Below are 26,681 nucleotides of genomic sequence, written 5' to 3'. Positions count from 1 at the left end.
CAATGACTGCTCCCCTAAGTTTAAAAACTCCCTGCAGACAGAAAACTAGCAGCCCAGGGAAAGGGCTAAGGTAGGCTATTTCTCCCTGTGCTCATTCGCTCTTTGCAGATAGACTTTTCTTTTTAAATGTGTTAGGAACATTCAAAATTGGTTTCCCCACCTGCACTCTGAGGACATGCAGCCCATCCTGCCATCTCATTCTGATGCCTGTGCCGGCTCAGCCATTAGCTGCTGCAAAATGCAATAATGGCTGCCACTTGGACAGCTGAGGTGGTGGGCTCTCCCACACTGGAGGCCATCAAGAAGAGGCTGAACAGCCATCTGTCAGGGATGCTCTGACTTGGATTCCTGCATTGAGCAGGGGGTTGGACTCGATGGCCTTGTAGGCCCCTTCCGACCCTACTATTCTATGATTCTATGATTCCATGAGCTTTAAAGGGGGATGAGACAAATTCATGGAGGAGGACCAGGCGATCAATGGCAACTAGTCACAATGGCTATATGCTGCCTCCAGTATTGGCAGTCGTATGGCTCTATCAGCTGTTGGGGAACATGAGTGGGGGAGTGCGGTCGCAGGCTTCAAGCGGCATCTGGTTGGTCACTGTAGGAACAGAATGCTGGGCTGGATGGACCCCCCTTGGTCTGATCCTGCAAGGCTCTGATGTCCGTATCTACCCACTCCAGCTGGGGCACAAACCTGCCTTTGCACAGGTCCTAAAGGGAGGAAGGGTGGCTGTTAGCAAGTTGGGACAGCAGCAAGGCTGTGGTCATAGAATCACCGAATAGTAGGGTTGGAAGGGGCCTACAAGGCCATCGAGTCCAACCCCCTGCTCAATGGTCCCTATCCTCTAGATACCAGTGACAAAGGAAACAGCCAATGGCGGTGGGAGCTGCCTAAGTGGGGCCTTCAGGCTGGAGCCCCCCCCCCCCCGATGAACCGCTGAGCACTGTGCTGCTGCCCTCCCACCCTCGACCACCCCATGCCAGCCTGTCCTGCAGCAGGGTGTGCCAGAGGCCAAGGCAGCTCTGCAACTGAAGCCGTAGCATCTGCTCATCAGTGGCTTTATCCCAACACGAAGCTCTAAGGCGGAACATGGCACAACATTCATTTATTAAATACACTAAAATGTATCGATGAAAATCTTTTACCCTCCAAGTAGCTTTACAAAATAAATACATTAAATAAATAAACAAATAAATAAATAATACAGTCAGTCTATACCAATATTTCAGACCTTTGGAGACTTTCCTGCTATCTGTGCAACTGTCACCAGCACCATCATCATCTACATCCAAGATGTTCACCGTAAGGAAACAGGGACTAGATGGGCAGACCCTGTGGGGGCCTAACATGAGTTTGTGCTGAGAAACTACAACTCCCGGCAGTGCTAATGCTAGTGCACAGGGCCAGCCTTCCCAGGAGGCGGGGTGAAGACCCTGCCGCAGGTGGCGGACCAGGAGCGGCAAATTGCGCTGCTCCCCCTGCTGCCCCAGGCAGGTGGGCCTGCCACTGCTGCCTCCAGAGGGCGCTCCCAAGAGCCCCACCAGATGCTCTTCCACTGTGGCATTTGCTGCAGTGGGGCTGTGAAGCCAGTGGGGCTCTCTGCTGCAGCTGCCCACTTGGCCGCGCTAGCAGTGCTCCAGAGAAGCCCGCCACTCCCACTTTCCCATTGTGGCAACGCCGCAGCAAGAGTGCAGCAGGCGAGACTCTCTGGAGCACTGCCCAGCCTCTGAAATAGAGGATGGGTAGCTGCTCTCAGCCACCCGTCCTCTGGCTTGTGCTGAGCATCCTCTCAGCGAGAGCCAGACAACAGGCGGGCGGTCTCTCCACAGGTCCAACATCCTGACGGCAGCAAAGGTGAGGGGAAGGGGGTGTGAGGGATGTGTCACAGTGAAGGCTGCTGCGGGGAGAAGAGGCACGATGTGGCGGTGGCTGCGCATGTTCTCTCCACCTCAGGCAGCAAGGGCGCTTGCGCCACTGCTGCTGGCACGTGTCTCACACCTGGGAAGGGGACGGCCCAGCTGGCAACCCCTGGAATAGCCCTCCTATGTCCAGGGCTCGTCCCCTGCTTCAGCTTTCCTCCCTGAGCATGAAGCTCAGTCCAGCTGCTTACAAGGGGGCTGCAACCATGCAGACCAGGACATGCCCGTCTCTGGAGCCGAACGAGGCTGGTGTCTTCCCAAACCTGGATAGCAGCCCCCGCAGGACCCCCCTGGTTGTCACTCTGAGCTCTTTGGAGGAAAGCAGAGACATAGATGCAAGGTGTGTGCATGTGTGTGGGGGGGATACGTCCTGACGTGCCAACATTGCCAAGAACCTTCCAGCCCTCGCAAGTGCAGACAGTACCCTACTGATGCGCAAGAGTTTCCACCACAGGCCGGAGGGCCTCCTTCTGCCATGGTTTACAGCTGCCTTCCTGTGGCTCCTACGGACATGGTCTCTCCCTCCACTGAAATGTGGGGTGTGTGAAAGCTAGAGCTCAGCCCGCCCAAGAGAAGAGGTAGATCAACAGGGCAGCCCAGAGCTTTTCCTTCGGACTGCCCCCTCCTGTTCCGCAGGCCCGCTGCCCGGCGCATGGCTCCTCTAGAGTCATCCCTCGGGGGCGGGCCAGCCCTCTTGCGCTCGGGGCTGTGGAAGGGCCAGGGCGCTGAGATCCAGGCTCAGCCATGTGCTGGTGTGCGAGACGGAGGAGATGTGTGGAGAAGGGCTGGCTGGCTCCTGCTCCAAGAAGCCCAGTGCCAGGAGGGCCGTGGGGAATTCCAAGGCCCCTGAGACATCCAGGGACAGGCTGGCTGGGAAGTGTCCTTCCCCCAGGTCCATTCTGCCAGGAGCACCCGCAGTGTGAGCTGTGCCCCCAAGGCCAGAGAGGGCACCAAGGGAGGCCTGCTTCAAGTAGCCGGTGGCAAGGGCGGGCTCAGAATGGGCCATCCCAGCCACACCAGCGGGGGGCCTGGAACTGCCCACAACCTCCAGCGAGCTCCCCAGCTGCTTCTGGTACCCGTAGCACTGTGTCTGGGGCAGACACATGGGCTGCTGCCTTTCCCCCACCTCTAAAGCCCCCAGCAGCCACTGCTCCTCCACCTGGACGTCGTCCCGGAGGCCTCCATCCTCGCTGCTGCCCAAGGATGGCTTCCTGCAGCCTGACAGGTGGCTCAGGCTGCCCGAGGGCTCTTGCAGGCAGATGCCGCTGTCAGCACTGCAGCTGCTGTTGTCCATGAGCCCCCCCAGCCCGGTGCCCTCTGCCAGCCAAGTGGGCAACCAGCAGCTTCTCTCCCATGGTGGCGCAGGTCCAGGGCTGCAGCTTCTGCTGCCGGAGCAGCTGAGGCCCTTCAGCCCCACGAAGAAGAGCTGTTGGACGGTGTCTGTCTCTACGTGCAGGACCACATCTTCCCTCCCGGTGGGGGACGGCTCCTTTGGCAGCCGGGGAGAGCTGCCCTTCAGCAGAGATTTCTGGCAGCCAAAAAGAGAAGAGGTTGGTTCTGGCCTCTCTGCACAGACCTCTCTTTGCAGACTGGCAGATCTGCAAAGCAGGTGCCGCTGCCGGTCACTCTAGGACCAGCCACCCAGAGACCAAAGTGGGGAGACTGTGCCCCCACCCCCTGCAGCTCTCTCCCACTAACCGGGGAACAGAACCCCACTCAGGAGAGGGACGGAATCAGGCAGGGGAGAACCAGCAGGCCTGAGTTTCAGGCCCCCGCCCCTGCCCCAGCTAGGTGCTCCTGTGGCCGTGTATAGGGCACTGCCTCTCTGGCTCAGCCCCCATCTGCAAAATGGGAATACGAGCGGCTTCTTCCAAAAACTGCTGGTTGAGAGAACGACTCTTTGCCCTACAAAGCTCTGGTCTCGATGGGTGTCCAGAGGAGAATGGCAGAGCCCTGACCCCTGAGCAAACAGGTGGGGAGGGGGGCAGAGAGACCATGCATGTGGGGGGATCTCCCCAGGCACAGAGCTGCTCAGCTGCCTCTAGGTGGCCGTTCACCAGAGGAGGAGGGGCAGCCAGGTGGCTGCTCTCTCAGCTGGCCCAGACCAGCCCTGGGGAGGAGTGGCAGGCAACTGTGCACGGAGCACTTACCAGCACGCTGGGGGTCCTTGCGGGCTTCTTCACGTAGGCCCAGGCCCAGGCCCAGGCCCAGGCCAAGGCCAGGACACCAAGCACTGCCAGGCTGAGGAGGGGCACACCGGGGGTGGCGAGAGCACGTCCCGCACGGCCTGCAAAGGAAGGAGCCATCGCCGTGAGGGCCGCTTTCCCTGGATGGCCCATGCACACGTGACCCAGTGGCGGTGCTGCTGCTGCTGCTGGAGGGGTCGTGCTGCCCCCTGTGGGGGAAAGAAGGCCGTGCAGGTGGCCTCGCAGAGGAAACAAGCCAACTGCTCCAGGCCAGAGGGAGAGGCACAGGAGCATGGGAGGACCAGGACTCCGTGGGAAGCAGCTGCAGAAGCAGAGACTGCTCCTGCCTGATGGGCACAGGACGTTCTGCCGACGTCTGGGAAGCGTTGCCTCCCCTTCGCGGGACAGGCCACAGCTCCGTGGCAGAGCTGCTGCTTTGTGGGCAGAAGGCCCCAGGCTCCATCCTCAGTGCCTCCAGGCAGGGCTGGGGGGCGCCCCGTCTGAAACCCCCAGAGTGTCCCTGTCAGTCGGCACAGAGCCCCCCCAGCGAGTGGAGGTGGCTGTGTGCTGCATGCCCAGCTCTTCTGAGGCCGCGGGGAGCATGCAGCTGGTTTCCCCACAAAATTGTTAGGAATCCGGTGGCGTGGCAGCAGTGGGGCTGGCCGCAGAGGCGGGGGACCCAGTGGGGGCTGCAGAACTGCCCCTGGCAAGGCCACAGGTGGCCTGTGTGTTGGCTACCCCTGGTGCAGACACGCCTGAGTTACATGGACCAAGGGATGGACTGAGGCAGCTTCCAATGATGCTAACAGGAGAAATGCGGGTGTGGGGAGGGGGTGAGAAACACCTCTGCGTACAGGCGCTAGAGAAAAGAGAATGGCCAGAGTCTACGTGGCCACCATTAGCCAGCGAGAGGTGCCCACTGCTAACTCCCTGTGTCTCTGGGGCACTTCATCTCAGCCCAGCTTGTCCTTCTCCTCATCCTCTCATGGTTTCTCCCTCCCAGCCCATCCTTTCTGGACCATCCCAGGACTCGCTCTGTCCCACTGGCCTGGGGGGCAGGCTGGGCTGCTCAGCCCAGGAGAGCACGGCTTGGGAGCTGGCGGGGGGCCAGGGCCAGGGGTGGTGTGGGGGGTCCGGAGCCTCACCTTCCAGCGGGGGCATCGTGATGCACTGCTCCTCTGTCCTTTCAGCAGTATTTGGCCGGGAGGCCACGTGTGGCTCCACGCTGACACAGTAGGTCTCGCCTGGCAGCAGTGAGGGCAGGTCAAACTTCAGGCTGGTCGCCACACGCACAAACTGCAGAGGCCCAATGAGGATGGTCAGGCCGGCATGTCCAAGCTGAAGGGCAGTTTGCCCCCCTGGCCCCCGGGGCATCTGGCCAAGAGCAGCTCACTGCCCTGCCCCACGGGGCCTGGGCCAGCCCTTTGCAACTGCCCCACAGCATGGCAGTGAGTGGGCAAAAGCCAGCCAGGGCTTTCCCTGGGAAAAGGGGGGCCCGCCTAGGACGGGCAGGCCAGAGGGCACGATGCCCCTCCAAAGGGAGAGCCCAGAGAAGCCCCCCCCCAAGGCACAGTGCATGGACGGAGAGGGGGTGCCAGAGAGGGAGCCGGCCAGCTCCGCTGCCCAGCCTGCCCGGCCCAGCCCTGCTCTTGGGCTCTCCTCGCTTGGGCTCCCGCACATCCTCACCTGGGCATCATTGGAGACCCTGCGGATATGGGCGTGGTACTCCCTGTGCCACGGGTGGCTGTCTTCGTAGGTGATGTTGTCCCACGGGCTGACAGGAAGCTGGAGAGAGACCTGGGCTGTGCTGCCGTTGAGAGACAGGCGCATGCTGGACAAGTGCAGAGATGCTGGGAAAATAAACCACAAAGACTTCATGGGGATTTCTGCCTTGGGATTTATTAGGAGCATGGGAGGCTGCCTTATACCCAGTCAGACCCTTGGTCAATCTAGCCCAGTCAGTATGACTGACATCTGAGTGCCTTTCTGAGGCGAGGAAAATGCCCCTGCTTCCCCACAGGTGTCTGTGTGCACGAGAGAAATGCCCAGTGCCCCGGGCCACGGGGGGCTGCTCTTTTCAGGCGAGGCAGCAGAGGCCCGGCGCCCCGCCGGCCACTCCGGAGTCCCGCCCCCCCAGCAACTGCCCGACCGGCCCCCCGGTGCTTGAGAAAGGCTCAAGAAGCCACCAGGCTGCTCCACAGCTGGCGGCGGGGGTCGGGTGGGGCTGAGCACCGAGCCTACAAAGGGCAGGATGAAGCGGCGCGGGCGTGAGCCCGGGGGCTGTCTCCCGCCGGGCGCGCTTCCCAAAGGCGCTGCTCCACGGCTGGGGCTGCGGGGCGCCCTACCTTCCCTCGGCACGAAGACGGTCGGCTGGGTCCACCTGGAGGCGCGGCCGCCGGCCACCGCCCGGACCCTGGCCAGGTAGCGCAGCGAGGGCGTCCGCGTCTCATAGGAGAGGTCGCAGGAGCGGCGGGCGATGCGCGTGCAGCTCGGCGCGGGGGTCCAGCTGCCGTTGCCGTACCTGCCGGGAAGGCCAGCAAAGCGCCTGAGCGCGGGCGGCCGGGCGGGCGCTGCAGGCCCCGGCCAAACGCCGCGCGGCCCGTGCGCTGGCGCAGCCCCCGCCCGCCTCGCCTCGCCTCGCCTCGTCTCTTACTGCCGGTACTGGACGTCGTAGAGGAGGCGGCCGGCGGGGCTGGGTCCGGGGCCCGGCGGCTCCCAGCGCAGCACGTGCTGGAAGAGACGACCCTCCTGGAATCGCGCGCTCGCGGGCGGCGCGGGGACGCCCCCTCCTGCGAAGACACGCAGCGCCGCGGCGGTTAGGGCGCCGCTCCGGGCCCGTGGGTGGGCAGGGGCCCTCCAGGCGCCGGCGGGGCGCGCGGGCGGAGCGCCGCTCCCCCAGCTCCCCCGCAGCAGAGCGCCCCCTCGGCCGAGGGCCCGGCGAGAGGCCCGCGGGCCCGCGAGGCGGGGCCTCACCCACCCTGGCCCCGGAGGCCGCGCAGCAGCAGCAGCAGCAGCAGCAGCGCAGCCGGCCGCATCTTGGCCGCTGCGCATTGCCCGTCCCGTCGAGGCGGCCGCCGGAGAAGGACTGAGGAGCGCTGCCGGGAGACGGGCGGGCGGCGGGCCGGGAGGGGCCGCGGCTGCTGCGGCTTCGGGCCCTTTCACTTCCTCGGGGCATTCCCCGCTGGCGCCCGCCCCCTCGGGGAATACCCCGCCTGCCTCCTCCGAGCGAGCGCGTCTTTGTGGGGCCCCCGGAGCGCCTCGCCGCCCCTGCAGAGCAAGAGGTCGGGGGGGGGGCCCGCCACCCCTCCCTGTCGAATGGGCAAGTGGCGTTTTGCTGTGCGCCCCGCCCGCCCCGCCCTCGGTCGGTTGCCAGGAGCGCAGGCTGCGAATACGCGGGCGGGGTGGCGGGTGCGGGGGACTAATGCAGAGTCCCGGGTTTCCAATAACGCACAGTGGGTGTGATGCTCTCGCCCCCACCCCGCGCCCCGCGGGCGCCAGCAGAAGTGATCACGGGCAGGACGGAGACCCTTCCCCACAAGGGGCCTCTAGCCCTGGGGCCGCTTTCTTCCGCTTTTATGTGTAGGGAGGGGGGAGGAGGAAGACGCCCCCCTTCCCTGCCTCCCTCCTCCACCCCGGCTCTCGCGGTCCTCGAACTGGGGCGGGGTGGGGGCTCAAGCAGTGAAACTGACCGGCGGCGACTCGAGGCCCGCCAAGGCCAGGGCTTCCGTGGCTCACGCAAGACAGGGTCGAGCGCGGACGTGGGGCTGGCGGCCTCTGCCGCAGGAGCCCTTGAAAAGGGCCGGGCCAGGTCGGGGCGGGGAGCAGGGTCTCTCAAGGGCTTTTATTCGCCGTGGTCGCTTAATGGAGCCGCCACATCCGGAATACCGGGGGGGGTGGGCTATCCGCTATCCCCCCTCCAGCATGGCTCTCCTCCTCCTGTCTCCCTCTTATGTCCTCCCTCCTCAGTCGTCCTAGAAGCGTGTCGCCAATCTCCGGTTAATCCGACTGGGGCGGGGGGCGCGACCTGTGGCGCTCCAGATGGTGCTGGGCCACGGTGGCAAGACTTGGGGGCCCACCTCGTGAGGGCTGCGGTTTGCAGGCCCCTGGCTCCCAGGCAAATGCTCAGTGCGTGCTCTGGGTCTGAGTCTGCTCAGATTGCCCAGGGGCGGGGTGTGGGGTGTGTGTCTGCCCCACTTCTTGTTAGGAAAGGCCGAAGAGTTACGGATGAAGTCCAGCCCCCTGCCCCACCGCCCCCGCCGCCAAAGTTTGATTGCAGTTTCTGTTTCAGAGTCGGGAAATGAGAAGATGCGGCAGGGTGGGGTGGGGGGAGTAGGCGGGAGTTTCTCATTGGGAAGTGGCGCTTGCAGATCCCCATCCTGCAGGGGCGGGGCGGGGGGAGAAACCAAAAACCAAACCCTCCGTAGGCTGCGCTGGCCAATGTATCAGGAGTCAGTTTTGTTTCAAGGGAGAGCGAGTAGGGGAGAAGGGGGGGCGGAGAGCTTCCTTGTCCTCTGCAAGGGTGAATCTGGTTTCACGTTGACATCATCCTCGCACAGACGTCAGATACATCTGACTGTAGGAAGGTCCTCCGCACTTTCCTGAAGCAAGATCTGCCTTTGGGGAAGCGGGGGGGATTTCCCTTTGTTTTGGACAAACCCTTCTGAGCTTGAGCCCAAGGCTGGGCTTGCAATGGAGGCAGAGGCCTCACCCTGTTCCAGTGTCGCCATCAGTTTCACTGAAACCTCACAGAGAAAGAGCAGCTGGAATGGGGAAGGAAGCGGGGGAGGGAGGGGGCGGACTGAGAAGGAACTGGTGCTGGGCTTTGGAAACACCCCACCCCACCCCCGCTGCCGAGGCATCCCTAGCCACTGGCTGCACAGCCTCTGGGAACCTGGAAGCAGACCACCGCTGGCCGCTCCGCCAGAGGGTCCTTTCCCAAGGCCTCTTCCTGGGTCCTGGGCATTGGCCCAGCCTCACAGTCCCTCAGCCCATTGCTTGCCCTGGGCGCCAAGTCCCTCCTGCCTGGCCCGTCCCCTCACCCGGAGCAGCACCCCCTCCCCCCCACCTGTGGGGCCCACAGACACCGCTGGGCTGGGCTGGCCTCCGCCCCCTGGGCCCTGTCCAGCCCTAGCAGGCTTCTGGCGGACTGGCAGAGTCACTTTGCCGCCCTTCCCTCTTTTAAAGGGATTTGTGCTTCTATAATGAGGTTGCACTTTGCTGTTTTGCTGTAATTGTGTTTGTTTTAATCCCTGAGAGCCACCCCGAGAACTTTGGTCATGGCGCAGCCCACAGATGAAAGAACACAGCCCTGCTGGACGGGGCTGGCAGCCCCAGGCCAGCAGATGGGACCCCTCCTCCCACAGCCCCGCCGGAGTCTCCCCGCCCACGGCCTCCCAGCCAAGGGCTGTGCCTGGCCACTGTGGGCAACGGGGCAGCTGGACTGACGAGAGGGGCGCGTGGCTGGGCTGCTCTGGGGAGCCCTTCTGCGCCTTGGACCTTCTTGCCTGCCATCTGGCTCCAGATGGATTTGCCCAGGGCTGAACCTGACCAAGCCACCGCAGGACACAAAAGCTCCACGCAACCCACCCCACCCCCGTTCTCTGTTCTTCCCCCAGTCAGGTGGTGGCTCAGGCGATCGTATTAATGCCAGTGTGGTGTGACTTTTTCGCCCTGCGTCCTCAAGTGTGGTCAAGGTGGGGCCGGGGGCTTTTCCAAGGCCAAGGCTTCTGTGAGTTTGCCAGTGTTTTTGCATCCCAGGGCTGGTGGTGCTGCAGTGTGAGGAGAGCGCTCCTCTGAGTGACTGAGGGTCCTGGGTGGTCAGGACACCTTCTCCTCTCTGCTCTTCCTCTGTGGTTTTCAGAGCTGAACTTCAGATTTCTAGTGTGAGGGTAGATATTTGCAGCTATTGTGAGATATTGTATTGCTGAACAGCGACACAATCAAGGACTTTGCAGGCTGAAAAGTGGAACAATCCTCTTCTTTAAAGGCCAGGTATTTTCCTAAAAGAACAACTCCAAAGGGAGGGAAATGTGCTCTTTGAAGCAAACGACACCATCAATCATCAGCATGAAGAATCTCTTACCACGGCAGGAACAGCGTTGACATCAGCTTGCCTGGGCAAAGAACTGGGAGTTCCAGAGAAAGCGCTGCAGCGAGAAAGGCAAGAGGAAGGAGAAGCCGAGCCTTGCAGCGTGGAGGCGGGGCAGAGCAGAGGGGTGTAATCCTGTCCTTCAGTTGCAGCGGCTGAGGGGCCCTGGCAGAAGTGCAGAACCTCAGGTGGTGGGGGGGTCCCAATAGCCCCGCCCCCTTTCCTGGCATTTGGGCGGTTCCCCTCAACTCCAATAGGCTGAAATGCCCCTGTGAATGAAGAGCTCTGAGCTCCAATAGGCTGGTATTTTGGCCCTGCCCCCCTTTGCTTTTCCTGCCCCCTCCCCATGCCTGTGGCTAAGGCCACCCCAGGAAGGGGGATGGGGTGGGGCCAGGGCCAAGCGGTGTGGCCATCTGGGGAACTCTGGTTAATTTGGCCCAGGGCCTGAGGTTCCCCCCCTTTTAAGGGGAGGCTATGAGCATTCAAGTGGGGCCTTTTCCAACTGCGTCAACATCCTCCCTCCCTCCCCATTCACCAGCCACGTACAGAAAGGGGTGGGCTGTGCATTTCCAAATGTGGGTGCCATTACCCTGGTGCTGTACACAGTTCTTCCGTAGAGCACCTGCTCTGTAAAACCGCTCCCGGAACATTTTGAAGGCCAGAGCAGTGCAAGCAAAAGAGTCATTCCGTGTTCTTGTTACATTGCCCTATAAAGTTACATGAGCCCTTTACTCCAAACGCCCTGCCATGGGTCATTGTCTCATGGAAACTGTGGCCTGGCAACCCCGTATTTTTCACTGCTGGACACCAGGCAGGCGGCACACACCTTTTCCTCCCAATTGCCAGAAACTCAGGGATCACTGGGCTCAACTGAAGGAACTAGTTTGCACTGCAAGGCTCCAACCCTGGAAGATGTAGAGTCATACAAAGGAGAGTTCCTGTGAACATGTGCAGCGTCCTCTTGCATAACCGTAACCAGCCCGCACAGCACTGGGGTTGGGAGGGGAAGAACACCCAAGGCGATGAGTAGGATTTCCTGGCACCGTTCACCCTCAAAGCCGCGGCTGCCTCCTCCCAGCCCCCGCACCTGCAGCACCTGCAGCAACACCGCACCTGCTGCCACCATTGACAATGGGGGGGGGAGTGGGTTGGAGGCTTGGTGGGGCAGGAGCAGCACCCAGCACCGCCTCCGCCCTGCCACATGCTGTAGGTGCCACTGCTTCCTGCAGAGCAGCCTGGCGAAACCTCCCCTGTGGCTTGTCTCTCGGGTGCTCGTGACCTCAGCCCGCCAGGGCGCGGCGCAAGCAGGTCGGCCGCTTGGGTCACGGCTCTGCCTCGGAGCAATTGTCCTCCTCAGGCACTTCCTGCCCTCCTCTGCTCTGCCAGAAGAACAACTGGTTCTGCGAGACTGGTGCTTGGGAAAGGCCGGCCCATCATCAGAAAACATCCCACACTGCTCAGGCTTTTCAGCTGAGGCTGGACGTGGCAGGCAGGGCCAGGGTCCAAACCTCCCCCACCCCCCGCCACCACACTCAGCCCACATTTGGGACAGTAGCAGCAGCACAGGACATGCCTGAAGGACGCTGGGGCTGCCATTCAGGGTCCTGAACCCCAGGAGTTCCATCACTCACTTTTCCCTTTGCTGGGTGCTGAAACGTGTGTTAAGAATACAGGAAGAGCCTTGATGCTGGATCAGAGCAAAGGCCTCTCTCGCCCCGTGTTCTGTTCCCACAGAGGCCAAGCAGCTGCCTAGGAGAGCACCACAAGTGGTGACAGGAGCACGATCCCGCCTCCCGCCCATGTTCCCCAGCAGCTGGTGTCCAGAGGCTCACTGCTTCAGATGCTGGAGGCAGCACAGAGCTCTCGGGACTAGCAGCCACGGATAGCCTGCTCCTCCGTGGACTTGTCCACCCCCTTCTGAAGCCATCCAGACTGGCAGCCATCACTACATCCTGTGGCAGCGAATCCCATCGTTTAACTCTGTGCTGTGTGAAGAAGCCCTTCCTTCTGCCTGCCCTCAATCTCCCGCCAGTCAGCTGCATGGGAGGACCCCTTTGGGTTCTAGTATTATGGGGGAGGGAGAAAAATGTCTCCCTAGCCGCTTTCTGCACACCAGGCATAATTTTGTACACCTCTTACCATGTCTCCTCGCCTTTTCCCAAGCTAAACAATCCCAGCTATTGTAACCTTTCCTTGCAGGGGAGTTGCTCCAGTCCCTTGATCATTTTAGTTGCCCTTTTCTGCACTTTTTCCAAACTCTGTGATGTCCTTTTTTAGGTGCAGTGACCAGAACTGTACACAGCATTCTAACTGTGGTTGCACCAGATTTGTATGAGAGGAGTATGATCTCGTCAGTTTTATTTTCAATTCCTTTCCCAATTATGCTTAACATTTCCCTTTTTCACAGAAGCCACACACCGGGCTGGCATTTTCATTGAGCTGCCCACCACAACCCCAAGATCTCTTTCTTGGTCAGTCACTGCTAGCTCAGATCTCATCAGCTTATACCTGAAGTTGGGATTTTTTGCCTCAACATGCATCACTGCATATTTATTTATTTCTATACCACCCAATAGCTAAAGCTCACAGTGAACTTTATTTGCCTTTTTGATGCCCATTCAGTCTGAAGTGATCCTTTTGGAGCTCTTCACAATCCCTTTTTCTTTTAAGCACCCTAAATAATTTGATGTCATCAGCAAACTTGGCCACTTCACTGCTCACTTTTAATTCCAGATCATTTATGAATAAGTTTAATTGCCATGGTCCCAATACAGATCTCTGTGGGACCTCACTGTTTACAGCCCTCTGTTGGGAGAATTTACCATTTATTCCTCCTCTCTGCTTTCTGTTCTTTAACCAGTTACTGATCCATAAGATGATCTCTCCTCTTATTCCATGACTGCTAAGTTTGCTTAGGAGTCTTTCATGAGGGACTTTGTCAAAAGCAGTTTGGAAATCCAAATAACCAATGTCTAACGGATCACCCTGTCCACATTTTTATTGGCAATCTCAAAGAAGTCTAAAAGGTTAATGAGACTTACCTTTATGGAAACCATGCTGATTCTTTTTTCAGCAGGTCTTGTCCTTCTGTTGCTGATCCATCTGAGAATGCATCCTCTTATCCTGTGGCTGCTACATTTTCTCAGGAGTCTTTGGTCGGGGGTGTCCATCAAGAGGTTGGGGATGGATCATCATGGGCACCTCTCCCAAGTAGCCATAGCGGTTGCCCTCCAGTCCAGCGTGTTTGTGGTGAGATCCTTCCATGAGCCTTTGAGCTCTCTCTTTCCACTGAGTGATGGTGGGTTGTTTAGGCCATGGAGTCATTCAGGAACCAACCCCATTCCCTGAGTCTTAGGGCCTCTTTTGTATTGCTAGGGGGACATACAGTATATGAAGTTATGCTCCTGACTTTGGTCTCTAAAGCCCTTTGTGGATTGGGCCCAGGGTACCTGAGCAATAGCTTGCTGTCTCCATAGATGCATGCTTATGCACTGAGCTCCTCCTCAGAGTCCCTTCCTCAGGTTCCCCCACCACCCAAGGCCTGGTGACTGGCTACCATCGAACCACCTCTACCCATCCCCTGACTGTAGAAGGCTTTCCTCAGAGACACCCACCTGCGACCTATCCTGATGTTATTTCAGCGCAAGGAGAAGACCTTTTCTTTATATATAAAAAAGTCTCCGACCTTTTAATTTAGTCTAGTCTGTTTTATCTTGGCTTGGTTTGGTGTTCGTATGCTGAACCTAGTGTTTTTTAGTATATTTTGTATATTTCTGATTGTGTTTAGATTGGTTGTATTGTGTTTGTAAATTTTGTGAGTCTTTTGATGAAGGGCAGGAATAAGTCCTTCAAATAAATGTACATACGTGCATACATCTGGATGTATAGCCGTTTCTCTTCTCAAGGTGGGTAAAAGTGACAAATGAATCTCCATCACCAAGAATCACTCTGTCTAAAGGGCAAGAGCATTGGCTCCGGGGGGAGGGGGGAGACAATCAAAAGGAGAAAAGTGCAAATGTGGAACCTTCCTTGACTGGCAAGGGATTCCCACCTGCTCCCCAACCTTCCAGCCCTGGTTTGGGATCTGAGTTTAATTCTGCCCCCCCCCCCAGGGGGGTGTCAACACTGTGGATTCAATTTCAGGTCTTCTTGAACTTCTCCTGGTCAATGTCCCAGCTGAACAAGAGGGGCTGGAATCAGCTCGCTCTGGGGCAGGGAGCCATGGGAGCCCAGTGGCTACAGACAGGGCGGTTCATCGGTCCACAGAATCCAAGCCCCCCCCCCCCCCGGGGGGGAAGGCTGGCTCCCTCTTCCTGGGCGTATACACAGAGAAGGATTCACTCTCTCGCTCACACCCCTCCTCGTAGATGCTGAGCGCCTCTTCCTGCTGTCTCTGAGGCTGGCCTGCTTGTAGCAGGGCAGCCCAGTGGCCGATCCAGCAAAAACAGTACCCTGCGGCAAGGTGGCTCCTCTCTGCTGGAGACCTGTTGGGTCAGAGGCCCCGAGTGCAGGGGGCGGGGGATGGGTCGGGGAAGTCGCCTCCTTCGCGCACGGGTGGCGGCGGCGCCAGGCTCCCACGGGCCGGAGCGGCCTTCCAGAGACGCGCTCCGCTCCTGCCTGCCCCGCCCCAGCATCCTGCAGCCCGGCAGGGTCCGGACGGGACAGGTGCTCCCAGCCAGGTGATGGGGCTCCCTGGAGCTTCCTCCGCCTCGCCGCCGTCCCTCCCGAGCCAGGCACCCGCCGCCTCCCAGGTGCCTGTTGGCCTCCCATGGGTGGGGCTCCCCTGAGCCTGCCTGCCTGCGGAGACTTGCCCGGTGCCCGGCCGGAGGGGCTCCGGGTCTGGGGAGCTGCTCGCCGAGGCCGGTGTGTGTGGTGGCCCGAGCGGGCAGGGAGCGAAGGCCGCTTCTCCGGCCGGAGAAGCCCGCTCGGCCCGTGGGCTCCTGTGGCCCGCGAAGGGCGACACCTCCACCTGCCTGCCGGAACCTGGGAGGGAAGCTGCGCGGAGCCGAGCCGCGTTTCAGGTCAGTCCGGTTTCTTCCGCGGATTGCGCCTCCGGTTGCCACACAGCTGCAGGGAGTGCGCCGGCGGGCGGGCAAGGCGGACTGGCCCTTTGCGCCGCGCCATGGGCCTTGCGGGGCTGCACTGACCCTGGCTCTCCCCGGGGCAGAGCAGGGGAGGCCACGGACGGCGGGCCGCGCCCGGTGAGTGAGCCGAGGGGGAGGACGGAGCCCCGCGGGGATGTTTCTGGAAGGGGACGTTCCAGAAAGGAAGGGGCTTTCCTCGCGGGGATGTTTCTGGAAGCGCTGGTGCGGGGCCCCTTCCGCCCCGGCCCCAGATACTCGGCGCTGGCATCCCGGGGCCCAGCGGGGCCCGCTCCCGCCGGCGCCTGCCCAGGGCCCCGTTGCAAAGGCTCCCCGCCTGGCGCCTCAGGCAGGCCTGGGCGGGGGGCGGGGGTCCACGGCCGCCCCCAGTTCCCACACTGCCCCTAGCAGAGCTTGCTCTGAGGCACTGTGAGGCATCGCAGAGCGCCAGGCCAAGCTGCCTGGGGGCTTTGGGGCACGGCCCCTCCAGGTGAGGCTGCCAGAGCCCCCCGAGGGAGGGCGGAGGCAGCTGAGCCCGCCAGCGCCGCTGTGCCCGGCCCCCGCACCCGGAGCCGGCGCTGGCAGGGCTGGTCGCGAGGCTCATGGCTTCCCTGCGCTGTCACCATGGCCCAGGTCCCCACCTCTCCCTGAGCAGCGGGGACGCCCTTGCAGACCCTCCTGCCAGCACAGGCCCGAGAGCCACAGTGGTGCCCCCTGGCATTTCTCAGACCTGCTGAAAATGGTGGCCCCCATTGGGCCGCTTCCCGCCAAAGTGACTGTTTCCCCTCTGGGAGGGAAGGTGTTGAGCCATTTCCGCCTCCTGGGAACAGGCCAGGCTCCAGCCCACTTGCCCCCCTGCCAGGATGGTTGTGTGAACGGGCATTGAGAAGGAAGTGTTGTGCCCCGAATTGTCCCTCGGCCACTTGTGGGTCATGCTGGATGATCACTCACCACTGGCACTTCCTCTCAGGGTGGTCTCCTCCACATCTTTGATTTGTCTCTTGCCGTCCTGACCCCATCCCCCTTCTACTGTCCCGTGGACACTGGGGACAATGTGGCCTAGATGTCAACCCCCCCCAATCAATGTGGCCTACAGATGGGAGCTCAGAAGTCCTGCTTGCTGCCTTTGGGCAGTTTTTGGGTCCATGAGCATAGACACCCCCAGCCCCCCAGTTCTGCGCTTGCCCTTCCTGGCTTGCAATAGCAGGGGAGGGGGAGCTCTGCAGCTTGGCGGTGGGGCCTGCCATCTGCCCCTCCCCTCCGGGCACCTCATCCTCACCTGCAAGAAATGGGGGGGCATCGTGTCAGCTGCAGCAGGACATCCGCCTCTCCCAGAGAACCTGTGCCCGTGGGCTGGATGATTCCCGCAGTTTGGAAGCTCGCCTCTTTCTGGGGCTGAGCCTCCTCGGGTGTTCCTTTGCTCCTCCTCATCCTGCCCCTGGTGGATGGGCTGAGCCCCCCCCCCTCGCTTCCAGGGATCTTTTCAGGGGCCTGAAACCCGCCAGCCCAGGAGCCACAGCAGCCCCACTCCTCCTCCTCTTCCTCCTCCTCCACCTGCTGGCCTGCGGGGCAGACAGGGGCTGTTTCCCTCTTCCTGGAGCTGAAACAAACAGGGCGGCGGCAGCGGCTGGGCCCAAAGAGCAGGACGGGTGTCTTGTGGCGACTGCCCTGCAGAAAGTGCACAGCCCAGCCCTGCATGTCTGCCAGTCCAGGAATCTGGGCTGCTTGCACTTGGCTCAGGCAGCTGCGAGGACAGGCAGGGGTGGGCTGGATGCTGGGAGGAGCGGCTAGTCCTGTGTGTGCCCCTGGTGAAAGCCTGGCACAGTGGTGGCACCTGCATGGCTAGGAGAGCCTCAAGGTGTGGCGGGGTGTGTGTGTGCTTCCAATTAGACTGGAAGGAAACCGCCAGTGTCAACAAACTCCTCAGGCCTGTAACCTGCACGTTCCTTGGCAGCAGGGAGGCAGCAGCAGCCCTTCCAGAGTGCGGGGGGGGGGGGCCTGCTCATTGCACACAAATCTGCAGCCACGCAAAATTCACTGGAAGCCTCCTGTTCCCACTGGGAGACTGGGTGATGTGCAGCACCTGCGTGCCACTGGCCTGAAGAGCCGAGGCCTGAGAAGCCAACCAAGCGCGAGACGCAGAGGCCTGTCTAGGAAATCTCTGCCAGGCCTCTGCCTTTGCTGTGCTGGGGTCAGAAGACGGACTCTGTTCATGGACGGGCCCTCGTGCCCCGTGCCAAGAGCCTCCGAAGCAGAACGGTGCGGCCGTGCCGGACGTGGACAAGGAGAAGGGCTTCCCTCAGAGGAGCAGCCAGACTGCTGAAAGGCCTTCTGGAGCTCACCAAGGCCAGGGCGGCTTGCCTCTGGGCGGAAGGACGCCTGGCAGGGGGGATCTGTGATCACATCTCCTGGCAGCTTATTTCTTCCGTAAATGTGGTGGTGGGGAGGGGAGCCTGCTCCAGACGGGGTTGGAGCAGCAGCACTGCGGCGTGTTGACCCCGCTTCTCACCCACTTCGGCCGCTGCCCCCGCCCCGGCTGCCCCGGCTCCTGCTGCAGCTGGTGGGGGAGGGGGGAGGGAGGATGCAGCAGGTCCCTTCAGGAAGGCTGTGTGTGAATCAGAGGGAGGGACGCTGTCGCTTGCTGTGGCACATGGCCCGGCAGCATTCCGCGGCCCAGGGAGACGCTGTGCTCTGAGCGGTCATAGAATCATAGAATCATAGAATAGTAGGGTTGGAAGGGGCCTACAAGGCCATCGAGTCCAACCCCCTGCTCAATGCAGGAATCCAAGTCAGAGCATCCCTGACAGATGGCTGTCCAACCTCGTCTTGAAGGCCTCCAGTGTGGGAGGGCCCACCACCTCCCCAGGTAATTGGTTCCATTGTCGTATTGCTCTTACAGTCAGGACGTTTTTCCTGATGTTCAGCCGGAATCTGGCTTCCTGTAACTTGAGCCCATTATTCCGTGTCCTGCACTCTGGGATGATCGAGAAGAGATCCTGGCCTTCTTCTCTGTGACAACCTTTCAAGTACTTGAAGAGTGCTATCATATCTCCCCTCAGTCTTCTCTTCTCAAGGCTAAACATGCCCAGTTCTTTCAGTCTCTCTTCATAGGGCTTTGTTTCCAGTCCCCTGATCATCTTTGTTGCCCTCCTCTGAACCCTCTGCAGTTTGTCTGCATCCTTCTTAAAGTGTGGTGCCCAGAACTGGACACAGTACTCCAGATGAGGCCTAACCAGTGCTGAGTAGAGGGAAACTAGTACTTCCCGGGATTTGGAAGCGATGCTTCTATGAATGCAGCCCAAAAGAGCATTGGCCTTTTTTGCAGCCACATCACATTGTTGGCTCATATTCAGCTTGTGATCGACAACAATTCCAAGATCCTTCTTGCTCGTAGTGTGGTTGAGCCACGTATCCCCCATCTTGTAACTGTGCATTTGGTTTCTTTTTCCTAGGTGCAGAACTTGGCATTTGTCCCTATTAAATGCCATTCTGTTGTTTTCTGCCCAGCACTCCAGTCTATCCAGATCACTTTGAATTTTGTTTCTGTCTTCCAAAGTATTAGCTATCCCTCCCAATTTTGTGTCATCTGCAAATTTGATCAGCATTCCCTGCACTTCCTCCTCCAAGTCATTCATAAAAATGTTGAAGAGCACTGGGCCCAGGACTGAGCCCTGCGGTACCCCACTCGTTACCTCTCCCCAGCTTGAGAAGGTCCCATTGATAAGCACTCTTTGAGTCCGATTCTGTAGCCAACTGTGGATCCACCGGATCGTTGTTTCATCTAGCCCACATTGAGCTAGTTTGCTCATCAGGATATCATGGGGCACTTTGTCGAAAGCTTTGCTGAAGTCGAGGTATATGATGTCTACAGCATTCCCACGGTCTACAAGGGAGGTGACTTGATCAAAAAATGAGATCAGATTTGTCTGGCAGGACTTGTTTTTGACAAATCCATGTTGGCTTCGAGTAATCACGGCATTGTTGTCAAGGTGCTTCCAGATGGATTCCTTTATCATCTGCTCCAGAATTTCCCCAGGGATTGATGTCAGACTGACTGGTCTGTAGTTCCCAGGTTCCTCCTTTTTACCCTTTTTGAAGATAGGGACAACGTTAGCCCTCCTCCAGTCATCTGGCACTTCCCCCGTCCTCCATGATTGCTCAAAGAGAATAGACAGCGGTTCTGAGAGTTCTTCTGCCAGTTCCTTTATGACTCTAGGATGCAGTTCATCTGGCCCTGGAGATTTGAACTCATTCAAAGTAATGAGGTGTTCCTTGACCATATGCCTGTCGATCTCAAGCTGCAATCCTGCCCCTTCAGCCTGTACTTGGCCTTTGCCAGGGGGGTCATCGACCCTCTTTTGGGAGAAGACTGAGCCAAAGTAGGAATTGAACACCTCTGCCTTTTCTTTGTCATCTGTTATCGTTTTGCCATCCTTATTTAATAGCTGAACCACCATTTCTTTCCTCTGCCTTTTACTATGCACGTAGCTGAAGAAAGCCTTTTTGTTGTTTTTAGCATCCCTCGCTAACCTCAGCTCGTTCTCCGCTTTAGCCTTCCTGACGCCATCCCTGCAATTCTGTGCTACCTGCCTGTACTCTTCCTTTGTTACTTGGCCTTCTTTCCACTTCCTATATGTGTCCTTTTTTGTTTTCAGGTCATCCCTAAGCTTTTTGTGAAGCCACATTGGCTTCTTCTGTTGTCTTCCACCTTTTCTTCTTGTTGGAATTGTTTGTGATTGTGCTTTGAGAATTTCCTTTTTTAAAAGTTCCCACCCATCTTGGGCTCCTTTTCTCGTTAGCGTCGCTTGCCATGGGACCTTACTGATCATTGTTCTGAGTTTATTAAAATCAGCTTTCCTAAAATCCAGGGTACGCGTTTGACTACACTCGGCTTTTGCTTCCCTTAGAACCAAGAACTCAAGTACAACATGGTCGCTTTCCCCCAGAGTTCCTGTAACTGCTACTTTATCCACTAAGTCATGTCTGTTGGTTAGGATCAAGTCAAGGATAGCCGATCCTCTAGTTCCTTCCTCTCCTTTCTGTAGGAGGAAGTTATCCGCCACACAAGTCAGGAATTTCCTGGAGGGGCCATGGTTTGCAGAATTTGTCTCCCAACAAATATCGGGGAAATTGAAGTCCCCCATTACTACTACATCATGCTTCCTTAAAACATTGGCTATTTGCTTTTCAAAAGTTTCATCCTTGTCTTCTCCTTGATTGGGTGGCCGGGAGTAGACCCTGGCCACCAGGTTCCTTTTATTCTTTGCTCCATTTATTTTGATCCAGATGCTCTTGATGGAGCTACCAAGCTCATCCTCCTGTATTTCTGTGCAGAGTTATGTATTTTTCACATATAGTGCAACCCCACTTCCCTTTCTGTTCCTCCTGTTCTTTTTGAACAAGTTATATCCTTCAACTGCTGCATTCAAGTCATGAGAGTCATCCCACCAAGTCTCAGTTATACCTATCAAGTCATAATTTCCCTCCTGTATTAAGAGTTCAAGTTCGTTCTGTTTGTTTCCCATACTCTGGGCATTAGTATATAGACATCGAAGACCATGTGCTTCATAGTCTGGCTTTCTTCCTACATATGTCTGAAGACTATTATTGGGCGCTATCAGAGCTGTTCTCTCCATTGCAGTGCATGCGCCTATGTCCATTGTTACCCCCAACATTACATCTCCCTTCCCCGTAGGATTCAGTTTAAAGCCCTCCTGATGAAGTTCTTCATGCTGTGGCCAAACACATTCTTCCCAGCCTTTGTGAGGTGCAACCCATCCCTTGCCAACAGCCCATCTTCCAGGAAGTATAGCCCTGGTCCCAGAATCCAAATCTCTCTCGTCGGCACCACCTTCGTAGCCAGTCATTCACCCGGAGTATTTTTCGTTCCCTTTCTATCCCTCTTCTAACTACTGGAAGGATGGATGAGAAAATTATCTGGGCCCCAAAGTGCTTGAGTTTCCTTCCCAAAGCTTCAAAGTCTGACGTGATCTCTTTGTAGCTCCGCTTGGCAGTATCATTTGTTCCCACATGGATGAGAAGAAAGGGATACCTGTCAGTGGGCTTTATGAGTGCAGGCAACCTTTCAGTCACGTCTCTAATGTGTACTCCCGGGAGACAACATACCTGGCGAGTCCATGGGTCTTCGCGACATACTTGGGTCTCGATCCCATGCAGCAAGGAGTCTCCCACTACTACCACTCTTCTCTTCTTCTTCTTGTAGGCCTGGGTTTCATCGCCTCTGCTTGACTGACCTTCAGCCTCTTGCTCACTCTCATGCAGGTTCCCCTGTGATTCTCCCTCTCCAGGCTGTCCTCCAGTCTCATCCGCAAGTACCTGGAATCGGTTCCACAGCTCCACTGCTTCCACTGGTGCAGAGTGGCGTCTAGTTCTTCTTCTCCTAACTGTCACCCTTTTCCAAGGAGTATCCTCTATTCCATTTTTCTTCACCTCAGCATTTCCCACCGCCTCATCTTGCTGTTGCTCTTCAAGCCCCTGGTCTGCCCTTTGCTGCTGTAGTTCCCCCATTCTGTCCAAGAACTCTTCGTCAGGCATGGCCAGGCTGGGAAGGGGAACCCCGTCTGTGGCTCGGACATGGCTGGCTTCCTGCCTGTGCTGCCAGGGCTGCTGCTGTCTGGAGGGCTGTTAGGGAGTGCTCTGGCTATGGCATACCCAGAAGGGCCCCTCCTCCTAGGAGGCCGGGTGACACCAGAGGGCCCCTCAAGCGCCGCTGGCTGATAAAAAGACCCCAAGAGCTGCCTCTAGTCCGGGTGACGTGGTGCTGAGTGAGCCCAGGGGGTCCTTGCCCTGCTGCTGTGGCTGGTTCTTTGCCAAGGGGTCCTGTGTCCTTATCCCTCCAAGAAGAAGCGGACAAGCCCGCTGCTCCCATGCCTGCTCTGCGGAGGCACCTCTGCTTGGCAGCTGCCACAGCCATGAACGGGAAGGGGCCTGGGTTCGCAGAGCTGCCCTTTGGGCCTCCCCAGGCTGCCTGTTGGCTCCTTCAGAGGAAGAGCCAGGACTGGAGGCATTTTCAGAGCCCCTTCTTCGTCTCGGCCTTCTTCACCCACAGGACAGTCCACCCCCACATCATGGCGGCCTGAGTCCTGCTCCCTCGGCCTCACCATCGCCCCACCTGAGGAGCCATTCCGAGAAATCGCCTTCCAAGCCCGCCCTGCAGAGTCCAGAGCGGCGCCTCTGCCTCGCATGGCACGTGGGAGCGCCAGGGGTAAGGCGGAGACGGCGGAGGTGGGAAGCGCCTGTGGGTGTCCCTGCAGGGGAAGAGGCTGGATGGGATCTCCTGGAAGGGCTGTCAGAGTGCCTTCCGAGCGGCTGTTGGGGGGGCCTTCCGAGCTCCTCCCCCACCCTGCTTCTTTGTCTGGAGCAGAGCCAGGGGGCAAGGGGACGCTGCAGGACAGGGGACTTTATTTCCAGAGCTGTGGCAACAGGACAAGTCACCCATCGCCTCCCAGTAGGGTTGGCCTTTTCAGGGCAGGGGGTCTTGTGCATTAGCAGGATCTCCAGCAGCCTTCTGTGTACCCCAGCTGGCAGTTGTGGCCCAAAGCACCTTTTGTGGCTGTTCTCTGCCACGGGAGGGGAGGGGTGGGTGTGGCTTCTGCTGCATTCCTCGGGCAGCTCCCTTCAGGGTACAAGCAGCCACGTATCACCCAGCGCTCTCATTATGGACGGGAAGGTGGAGAGAGGGCTTAATAAAGCCTACAAGCCCCATCCTGCCTGTTTAGCCAAACCATGCCCCTATCCCCCATAGCCTTCTAAAAAGAGCAACTGCAGGGGCTGTCACAGAAGGTGTGGGGGCGCCGCCCTCTCTGCCCCCCCCATCATTTCCATCACACTGTACCCCTACCAGGATAACATCCTTTGGCATGGCGGCTGCCAGAGCTGCTCCATCCCTCTGTGTCTGGCCACATGAGTAACCAGCCGGCTTTCTTCTCCCCCACCACAGCTGCCGCGGCCACCTCCTCCACCCCGACTTTCAAGGCCTCCTGGGGAATGGGCCAGAGGAGGGTGGCCCTGATTGCCAGCCTGCTGGTCCTCATCGTGCTGCTGCTCGCCCTCATTCTGCTCTGTGAGTTCTCCTTGGCTTGCCAGGTGTGGTGGGGAGGGGAGCCCCAGGGTGCCTTTGGCCCTGGGAAGGGGGGTCCTGCTGACAGAAGGGGCTGGACCTCATGGACGAGGTCAAATATCTGACAAAGCAAAATATCAGCACTTTTTCTTCCTCTTTTTGAGAAATCCGGCTCTTTGAGGGGAACTAACATATGCAGCCCTGAACCTTAGTTTTAGATGAACGGTGTTTGGGTGGAAATGGGTGTGTGGTTTGCAGACTGCCGTCTTTCCAGGCCTCCGGGGTGTTTGCTTTGGGGCTGTCTGCAAAGTGGCCGAGCCCTGTCCGGGGCAGCTGTGGCCCAGCACTCTTGGGCTGTGGGAGTGACCGACTGGTCACAGGCTGAAAGGGAGGGACCCAGCAACCCAACGCTCGCTCCGTTGCAGCGCCCAGAAGCACCAGTCCGTGTAGCCACGCAGGTGCCGGTGCCCACACGCTCCTCACAGCCTCTCACCTCCTTCTGCCTCAGGGCAGAAGCAAGACCCGACCTCATGGCGATGGCAGCGGCAGGGGGGAGGCTGGCTGGGCCTTCTGCCTAGATGGCCCTTCTTCTCCTGTGCTTGCCCAAACTGACTCACAGGCTATGATTTTCAAATGGGGAAATGATTCATTGTCAACAGGCGGCTTGAACGGATGATGCCAAGGAATACATGCAAATGGTATGGTGTCAACAGGCCTCCCACATTCTGGGTTTGGGGCTTTGCCAAGCCTGGCCGAGAATTCCCCGCCCAGCCTTAGTTGTTGTGACCTGCTTTCACAGCTCTTCCCACTTCATGGAAAGGTGGCTGTGTGCCCACATTGCTCACCGGACATGCCAGGATGGCTGCTCAGAAATGCTGGTCCTTCCTCCCCGGTGGTGGCTTCTGAAAGCAACACTGCAGAGCAGGAGAGAGCGAGTGGCTGCCTGCCAGGCTCCTTCCCTCTTGGGGCACTCCCCTCCCCTTGCTGGGCACCCCTGGGTGGCTCCTGGCTACATCCATTCCAGGCTCCTCCACTGTCAGCTACGGGTGGGGTTGCAGCTGACTCTCCACATGCTGGTGAGCATCCTGTTTTCTCTGTGTGTGCATGATCCCCCCCCCATGTTCTGTCCATGCGAGGGGCTGTGACTTCGCCGTATGAGTGGGGAAGGGGACCTCACCTCAGCCAAGACACCTCAGCAGTGCAGGCTGAGAACATTTTGCAAGCCTCAATGCTTTTTCATCACACTTTAATAACTTCCAATAACTCTTTTTTAAAAAGTAGGTCAAAAAGTATTTTAGCACCAGTTAAAAGAATCTCACACTGCTAAAATAGTGCCAACTGGAAAAGTAGCATGTTTCTAGTAGGTTTTAAAATCTTTTTTAAAATTTGTGCTAAAATGCTTTTTCATTTAAGCTCTATTGTGCACATCTTAAAAATACAGGTGAAAGCATTGTAGTGCAAATTAAAAGATAATTTTTACAAACAAAACCCCCCCTGCTGTCAGAATGGCGCTGACTAGAAAGGTAATAGTGATGGCGTGATGAAGCATAGATGTGTAGCAATAGGCTCAGCCCACTGCCCAGTACATCCCTGCACACACACAAAATGCACCTCTTTTTAAAAAACAAGCAAACAAAGAGAAGGGGAGCATTAAGCCGAGATGTGGAGCATTAAGCCGAGATGTGGCCATAGCACTTCTGCTCTGCTCTTTAAAAAGAAAAACAGGATTTTCTGTGGTCTGGAAAAAGTGGGCGAAGCAGGGGAAACAACTTTTTGATGTCCTGTGAAGAAGCAGGGAAGTCCCGCAGCCCACGCCAGGGTGGAAACACCTGTGGTGCCCTGTCGTTTACAAGGGATCCTGTTCACTTCTGGTACAGCTCCCCCCGTTTCCCTCCCCGCATCTTTGTGAGGTGGGAGCGACCGGGGTGCTTCCGGAGGGGGCTTTGATTGTGTACTGGCACTGCCTCATTCTCAGAATGTTACAGGTGGTCCAGACACAGTCGCCCTCCACTTGGAACCGTCCCTCGTCTTCCCTCCACTCGTGCAGCACTTCTCTTTCCACGAAACAGCCCAAGGAGGAGGGCGAGGCGGAAGAGCCGCACAGGGCTCCTGGTGGTGGCACCGGGGCCCTCCGTCCGGCTGAGTGGAAGCGCCCGCAAGGCAGCTGCCTTGCCAAGGGCGGCCCGTTTCCGGAGCCTGGCGCTCCTCCTGGACCCGGGGCAGGAAGGGAGCATTTCCCTTGCAGGTCCTGGAGCTCCCTGCCCCCTGGTGGGCAAGGCGCGCGGCGGCAGGAGCCCGGCCGCGCCGCCACAGGGCGCAGCTCTGCCCCAGGGACGGTCATGGGAGCCGCGCCGGTGCAGGGGCAGCCCTGCGGCACTGGGCGGAGTGGGGTGTGCGCAGCAAGCTGTCATCTGGGGCAGGAGTGTGGCAGATCCGAGGGTGGGATACCTCTCCCTGCTGGGGGGCAGATCTGGTGCCGCCTCTGGGTGACCTTCCTCAGAACAGATCTGGCTTGGGCTAGCACTTTCCAGCCTGCAGCCCAAGGACCCTCGGCCAGCGGAAGGATGCTTCCGCACCCAGCAGACCTCTGGCAGGCTGTCCAGGCCCTGTGGGGTGCAGGGAGCAGCAGCTGCCCGGCGGGTTGACGAGCACCCTGGCAAGCCTGCCTCAGACTTCCTTGGCGGCTCTGGCTCTGAATCCTGCATTGGTTGAGCAGCCGCCACCACCTCCCTTGGGCCATGCGCGGCTGTGTTTCCTTCACACCTGTGCTGGGGGGGGACTTCGTCTCCCATGCCAGAGCCCCCTTTCCAGCACTGGTTGCTGGCCACCAGGGCAGTGTGTGTGTGTGTGTGTGTGTGTGTTACTGACGAGCCCCTTAAATGGACAACGCAGGCCCAGCTGAACAAGGACTTCCTGGATTTTCCAGGCCAAGCACCGCTTTTCCCTTAGGAAGTCGCCCCCGGGGCTCAGGGTCCAGTCCTCCCCGCATCCCTGTGTCACAGGACAACCCTGGAGGCTCAGCTGAGCCCCTGCCAGCCCAGTGCAGCCTTTTCTCACTGTGCCCCCCTCTCCCCGCAGTCTTGTTCTGGAGATCCAGCACAGGCATCGTGTACAAGGAGCCGGCCGAGAGCTGCAATGACCATGCTGTGCGGTGTGACGGGGTCGCAGACTGCTCTCAGAGGAGCGATGAGCTGGACTGTGGTAAAGGGCCCAGGGCCTGGCTTATGGAGGAATCGGCATGGGGTGGGCGGGGGCTATGTGCGCGATGGGCACCAGGACTCAGCCCTTCCCTGGCCAGGGAGGGGACTCACAGCCCTGGCATC

General features: G+C 58.7%; 2 protein-coding genes across 2 annotated transcripts in view; one reads left to right on the top strand and one right to left on the bottom strand.

Annotated features, from left to right (window-relative positions):
- Nucleotides 1-1,092: 1,092 nt before the first annotated feature.
- Nucleotides 1,093-10,882, bottom strand: IL10RA (interleukin 10 receptor subunit alpha). The gene is made up of 10 exons (XM_084807089.1): nt 10,787-10,882; nt 10,192-10,362; nt 8,684-8,869; nt 8,186-8,485; nt 6,763-7,376; nt 6,455-6,630; nt 5,796-5,959; nt 5,255-5,405; nt 4,074-4,210; nt 1,093-3,451 (listed from the first exon to the last, which is right to left on the bottom strand). Exons 1-10 carry the CDS (start codon nt 10,880-10,882, stop codon nt 2,591-2,593), a joined length of 2,856 nt encoding a protein of 951 aa, XP_084663215.1. The 3' UTR covers nt 1,093-2,590.
- Nucleotides 10,883-13,380: 2,498 nt separating this feature from the next.
- The window catches only part of TMPRSS13 (transmembrane serine protease 13), a 32,708-nt gene continuing 19,407 nt past the window's right edge, over nt 13,381-26,681 (top strand). Inside the window, exons 1-5 of the mRNA XM_084807088.1 lie at nt 13,381-13,446; nt 14,612-15,218; nt 22,348-22,503; nt 23,239-23,361; nt 26,437-26,559. Coding sequence (XP_084663214.1) covers nt 13,381-13,446; nt 14,612-15,218; nt 22,348-22,503; nt 23,239-23,361; nt 26,437-26,559 — 1,075 coding nt within the window. The remainder of the gene's footprint in view (nt 13,447-14,611; nt 15,219-22,347; nt 22,504-23,238; nt 23,362-26,436; nt 26,560-26,681) is intronic.

Source organism: Heloderma suspectum, chromosome 6 (genome assembly GCF_057233095.1).
Source record: "Heloderma suspectum isolate Gila_16-S chromosome 6, 16-S_ref, whole genome shotgun sequence".
In the NCBI taxonomy this organism is placed as follows: Eukaryota; Metazoa; Chordata; class Lepidosauria; order Squamata; family Helodermatidae; genus Heloderma; species Heloderma suspectum.
This window is presented reverse-complemented; position numbering and strand designations above follow the sequence as displayed.

Bases quoted from the DNA above. Each gene is read 5' to 3' on its own strand.
- IL10RA (XM_084807089.1), bottom strand. From the start codon at position 10,882: ATGACTCTTTTGCTTGCACTGCTCTGGCCTTCAAAATGTTCCGGGAGC. The intron at 8,486-8,683 runs GTCAGATGTATC...CCGCCCCTGCAG, and splicing joins GTGCGGAGGACCTTCCTACA to GATGGGGATCTGCAAGCGCC. The intron at 7,377-8,185 runs GTGGGCCCCCAA...CTTGCTCTGCAG, and splicing joins CAAACCGCAGCCCTCACGAG to GGGCGGCGAGGCGCTCCGGG.